The sequence below is a fragment of the Octopus bimaculoides genome, chromosome 3, assembly GCF_046866305.1.
Source record: "Octopus bimaculoides isolate indiv1 chromosome 3, ASM4686630v1, whole genome shotgun sequence".
NCBI lineage: Eukaryota > Metazoa > Mollusca > Cephalopoda > Octopoda > Octopodidae > Octopus > Octopus bimaculoides.
The window spans coordinates 135,835,018-135,841,756 of NC_142930.1; the positions used below are offsets into that span (position 1 = coordinate 135,835,018).

The window sequence follows — 6,739 nt, forward strand, 5'->3', positions numbered from 1 at the left end:
AGCGATGTCACTCGGCACACTGCGTTATGAGGGTCACTGCTAGCTCTCATTACGCACGCTGCCGTAGGCTTCCATCTGTTGGTGCGCAACAGAACTGGTCCGAGAACTTTTTGATACCACCTCATAAATACCAGTTGAGCAGTAGGGTAGATGTTATCGACTTACTCCCTCATCCTGAATTACTGGCCTTGTACCAAGATTTAAAATCCGTATTTCAGAAACCGTTAAAGCTTTGTTGCTCTTCTTTCCCATGGTTTCAACTGCATCTACTTCAAATGACACCACGTTCAATTGCGTTCAAATATGAAAGAAAAATTGTGGCATTTTTCTGGAAACAGGAAATATAATAGAAGTAAATGATTTCAGACAATCGCTGTCATCCAACAGATGGACTTAAATTTTGTTTAAAGTCTTTGTATCCTTGAAAAAATGGTAACAAAATTACTTTTATCTGCTAATATGAGACTCATCTACATGGAAATTTACAAATTTCTACAAGTAGTCAATAATAAATTCAAACCAGAAGCACAAGACAGAGTTGATATGACACCAACAAAATCATCTTTTAGTGAACTGAAAGAAATGATCTTCTTGATTGTTTCTGAAAACTATCAGAAATACAGATGATTGCTTGAAACTTGCTACTAGCTCCAAAGTCAATGCTATTAATAAGGTCATCAACAAACACTTTTGTAGTGTTTACTTTGTAAGAATTACGACTTTAAGTCATTCCATACAGTTCCTAATCGACGTCAAGAAGTGTCTAGATTTAATAGAACCTTCAAGAATTCCACTATATTGCTTCGAGATAAGCACTCCCATCAAACTTCTTTGTAACTTAAATCCGCCATGACTATGTAATAAGAATTTTGAAGACTACTATATCTGGTGAGTGTAGTAAAGGAGAAAATATATTCATTGTGATAATCCTTAGAATTCCTGCTGATTTACTATTTCACTTAAAAATACTCCATATCGCCATACGCTTAGTGTTCGCAATGGACGTCAATGTAACGCAAGGCCGAATGCTGAAAGTAGCCGAGGAGTATTTGGAAAGGACCTGCTCCTCTCATGAAAAGCAATTCATTGGTTGCTTAGATGCTGAAAGTGAGAATAGTTTTCATGACAATGCTCAAGGTGAAAAAAACAAAACTTGTAATGCTGGTTTTAGTTTTTCATGGTGCCTTTCGCTAAGAATTGTCTCTCTGTGTTTTGCTGTAGGTAAGTATCTATTGAACTATGTATATTTGTTACAAGGAATATAAGCGTAATGTTTCAAATAAGATACTTATGCAGAATTACCATGACAATTCATTTTTTTTTTTTTTAATATATCAATCTCCGTTTATTTCTAGAGCAACACCGGATGATATCTTACTGCCATATACATATAAATATATATATATAACTTTTTAAATTTATAATCCATTGCAGGTATCGCTGATGAAACAGTAGAGTTTAATGAAAAAGGCGATGGACCAGGTCGCTATGATGTTTACCAGTATCAAAAAGATGATATTGAATATAAATATATTAGGATTGGAGAATGGACGGGCAGGTAAGATATGTATCATTGAAGTTAATACTGTTGTGTTTCTTTAGCTCATTATCAGTAATGATAGAAAAGAGATCTACGTTTAAACATATTCGCAAATGTACATTATTTACATTTGACGGATATTTGTCCTCAACTTGTTTATTGTTAACACAAAGTTTCAGCTGATGTACCTTCCACAGTATTCATCAGGTGTCTTGTGGAAATTTCGAACTTGGGTTCCCATTCCTATGATATTTTTCGATTGTGTTATCATTATTATTATTATTATTATTATTATTATTATTATTATTATTATTATTATTATTATTATTATTATTATTATTATTAATATAGAAAGGATTGAGGTAACTCCTCCTGAAGATATAGAGTCAAAATTAAAAGAAAAAAAATTGACAAATTTATTTTTTCAACCAGTGGAAGACACGCAAGATGTCGAAATATTGTTCACGAGATAGCAAATGGCACTCTTCTTTTAATTTTGACTTTATATCTTCAGGAGGAGTTACCTCAATCCTTTCTATATTAACCAAAATGAAGTAGATTGACAAATTTATTTTTTGAACCAGTGGAAGACACGCAAGATGTCGAAATATTGTTCACGAGATAGAAAATGGCACTCTTCTTTTAATTTTGACTCTATTACTATTATTATTATTATTATTATTATTATTATTATTATTATTAGAACTGTATATTCGCAAATGGACTATGTTATTTACTCAGACATAAATTATCTAGGATTGCAACTGTAAATATGACAACCTATATATAAAACTGTAGGTCTAGAATCCCTGTCTCTCCTCAATAACTACCAGTTTGTCTTCCGTAGAGTCAGATCCACTGGGACCCTCTCTTATATCACTCACCGGTGGGTTCTTGTTCTGAAGATGTCCTGCAATAACGATGTTTATCCTCAAGGGAATCGCAACTGTACCTGACATGCAAATTTCTTTCAAACTAACTGTCTATGGGTCCCATCCATTTGTCACCTTTTGGATCAGAAGCTTCCTCTCAAATCGCATTATTGCAACATGTGTTGACGGAGTTCTTTCTGCTCTACTCTCAATCAACTCCTGTGTTCTTCAGGGATCGATTCTGTAGGACAATCTCTTTCCTCAATATCTCGATGAACAAATTACCGTCATGTCGAAGAATACCCACCCTTATTAGAAAACACGGCCCTTCATTCGTCTATAAGCTTTCCTAACCATACATCATCCTCTCGCAAATTTAAGTATAATGCTCTAAACTCACATTGATTCCGTAAACGGAGACATTGAGAGCTTCCTTCAATAGAGCCGTGCCAACTTAATGTCTTTTAAAATCAGAAACAAAAATCAACCCCCAATCATATTTAAAAAATGCCCTCAACTCTGTATCTCTAAATTTGATTGACGCTAAGCGAGAGCCTTCGCAGCTGCTCCAGATGCAGGACCTCAATAAACTGAGGATCACTTCTGGCAAAAGAACATCCTTAGCATAGCTAGTACCGCATCCTACAAGCATAGCTAGTACTGCATATATCTTTTAGGACCAAAAGAAATGCCAACCCTAACAGCTGCTGATACTTTTCAAGGCTTATGTGAGGCCCACAATGGAATACTTCACCTACATTTGGGGCGGTACTGCTCTGCACCCTGATATGCAGGACCGCATCCAGGGAAGAGCTACTCGGCTGAATGGCATTCCATCACTAATAAACTCCTACCTTTAACTCACAAACGTAAGTCATTGAAGTCTCGTACCTCCACCACTCGCGCACTCTAAAATTATTCGTCTCTCCACCTCTCACCAACTTTCACTCAGCCCTCACCACTCCTCTCCCCACTATAAATGCTATGTCCAATCCTTCATTTTCAGATTAACATCCTTTTTGAATCTTCTCCCAGCTCATATCTTACGAACAAATGTTGATATGTAACAGTGTAAACAGCATCAGTCTTGCCAGACTGGGAAAGCCAGTAAGGTTCATGACTACTGCTGCTTCTTCCAGACTTGGCAACTATAAAAGAGAAAGCAATATGTATGTGGTTACAAACATAAATCAAAACATAAGGTCCACACACGCGCGCATTGTAAAAGTCTATAGAAACACGTAATAAAATCTATAATGTATCTATACAAATACTTCTAAAGAACATTTTGTGCGATGGACAGTTGCCGTGAAAGTAGGACATTCTTACATAAGAATACAATAAATAATATTATCATATTAATACAATCATTTTTAGCTTTAATTTTTCTTTTGATTTTTTTTCTGCTATTTTGTGAGTGTTGTAGTTTTTATCACGTTAGTGTAAAACTTTTCCATCTTAACCTGGTTAAAATATTTTCATAAAAAGTATCTCACTTTGTTGCAAACTATATTTAACTGTAAGATCGTTGTAATAAAGTGCAGAACAATACTTGGAAAAGTTCCTGTATGTTCATGTGTCAAATGAATATAATTTTTTGCTTGAAGCCTGCAAGATATTTCAACAGTCCGTTATTATATTTTTTCTATACAGTCCGTTTGGCTTCTTCTATTCATATGAATCAATTCATTATGTCTGACACTGCATGGGACTAGAAACTTGCGAAAAATTTTGTTGTCCTCAGTCGTGATACAGAATAGTTTTCTTGTTGTTAATTTTCTGTTGCTAGTCTTGGCAGTAATGGTAAAGCACAGCAGGTTTTTTTTTTATATTTTATTAAAGCATCTTTTATGCAATTAAATTATTCCGTTATATTGCTATTTATGTTATGCGCATATGTATGCAGTAGTATATGTAGTGTGTGCACAACCATTTCTCTGTATATCCAGAAAAATATGCTAAAATATACTTGTTTACACACACACACACACACACACACACACACTAACACACACACACACACACACACACACACACACACACACACACATATATATATATATATATATATATATATATATATATATATATATATATATATATATATATATATATGTATATATATATATATATATATATATATATATATATATATATATATATATATATATATATATATATATATATATATATATATATATTCTGTTTAATTCACGTGACATATTTTCAGTTTCATATTGTTTTCCATCTAATAGAATAGTTTACGTTTTCTTTTGTGGTAGAAATAATTATTCATTGTTCAGCGTAAAAGTATTGGAAAAAGTTTTATATTTCAGAAAAGAACGGTATGTGCGTGAGTGTGTGCTTTTTCTTTCCTTTTCTTTTCTTTTTCTCTTTCTTTTTTTCAATATTTGTAAAACATCGGTAAAAGTTCAACTAAAGTTAAAGTAAATGAATGTATGTTGTTACTTCTGTTTTCTATCACCTACGCACTTTTCACCATATTTATATCTCCCGAGTACAATAAATATGAACAATTATATTTATATTCTTAATGATTTAGCCAAAATGAGGTGTTTTAAAGTCATCTATGAATAAGTTGATGTAAAGAGAAAATAAAAAAATGGAGGCAATCAACAAATATACGTTCACCAAGCTGAACTCTTTCAGTAACATGTTCTTCACCGGGAGATTTTATTTAGACGTAACTTGTTGATCCAACTTAGGTTGTGTAGTAGAATTATTTTAACTCTAAGCTAGGACTCCAAAACCGCAGAAGCAACAAGATATTTACAATTAGAAAGTGTCATGAACGTCTTCTTACAGTGAATTCCTAATTCAACATAAGAGCTGGGTTTTTTAATATCTTTGATATAGTAATTTTGAATCATTCAAATAACATATTTCCCACTCCTGACGCCATCTAGTACGTTATATTGCCCTTTTCTTCTTCCCTTTTCTTTTTTGTTTGTTTGCTTATTTTGTTTGTTTGTTTTTTTGTTTTGTTGATGTACAGAGAAACTGGAATCAACTAGAGAAGCAGAGATACTTTCGTCCAAAGTACAAAATTAAATATTAAGGTCATTGTCAGCACTTCTCACTCTTATCCACATTTGTTAGATATAGAACTCGTCTATGTTCTAGATTAATTCTATTTCACATCAGATGCTGGTTTCATCCTTACAAAACAAAATCTTTCAAATCTTAATAAACTTCCCCAGTGAAAAATATTTAAAAATTACTGAGATCTCATAGTCTACTAAAAATTTCATTAAACTCTACAGTTCACTTACTCCAAACATGATACCAATTTAGAGCTGGAGAAAAGTGTTATTCGATGAGAATGAATAAGCTTGGTTAGGTACACAGCAAAGTCCATATTAATGAATACATATGTTTAGACCTCAGAAACAGCTAACGAAATACTCATTATAAACTGTGGATTTGCGATCAAAATTGTGTGGGTCTTGTGAGTTTTAGTTTCAATCTGAAAATGTATTTAACCTGTATATTTAAACGATGAATTGTATTTTTTTTTTGTTCTTTTTTTAGATATTTGTATTCACTGATTGTAAACTTCTCTCTTCCCTTCAAATTCATTACACTTATTAATGACTGATTTTTTCCTCCTCACTGTTTCGTTTTAGTTTCATCTTCGATATTCAATTTTCTTTCGGTGAAATTTTGCTTTCCATCAAAACTTCGTAATATGTTGTAAGGCATGCGGTGTTTTAAGCCAATCACGAAATAGCAGAAAGAGAAAACTGAACATTTGTAACAATTAAAAGATGCTTAAATATTATGAAGAATTATATTCCCGAAATGTTTAAATGTTATGAACAGTTATATTCCCGAAATGTTTATCAATAACACTTCAAATTCAATATCTTCTTTTTCTATTTCTATTTTTCTCTAGTCTCCGTTTATTTGAAGACAAGATTTCATGGCGAAATGGATCAAATGTTACTCCGACATCGATATGTTCAGAGCCGTGCGGTCTTGGCTATGCTAAAAGTGGCAGTGATGCCTGCTGCTGGGTGTGTGTTCGCTGCAATGACTACCAAATTCTAGAGAACGTCAGCACCTGCAAAGACTGTCCATTAGGCTTTCGCCCTGATGCGAACAAAACTTCATGCGTACGTCTACCAGTCCTCCATCTTCAATGGACAACATTATGGGCAATTCTGCCCATTACATTCTCTGCTTTAGGAATAGTTTCAACAATTTTCGTTTTAGTTACATTCATATTATATAGCAAAACGCCAGTAATCATGGCATCAGGCCGAGAGCTGTGTTATATACTTTTTCTGGGTATTTTCCTTTCATA

The 6,739-nt window shown here is 33.3% G+C and overlaps 1 protein-coding gene across 2 annotated transcripts in view; it reads left to right on the plus strand.

Moving 5' to 3' along the window:
- Window positions 1-6,739, plus strand: part of LOC106877299 (metabotropic glutamate receptor 8) — a 619,894-nt gene that overhangs the window by 570,288 nt on the left and 42,867 nt on the right. For both annotated transcript variants that reach the window (XM_089349701.1, XM_089349702.1), the window contains exons 7-8: window positions 1,435-1,558; window positions 6,329-6,739. The exon at window positions 6,329-6,739 is cut by the window's right edge and continues 511 nt beyond it. In XM_089349701.1, the coding sequence (XP_089205827.1) occupies window positions 1,435-1,558; window positions 6,329-6,739 (535 nt within the window). The remainder of the gene's footprint in view (window positions 1-1,434; window positions 1,559-6,328) is intronic.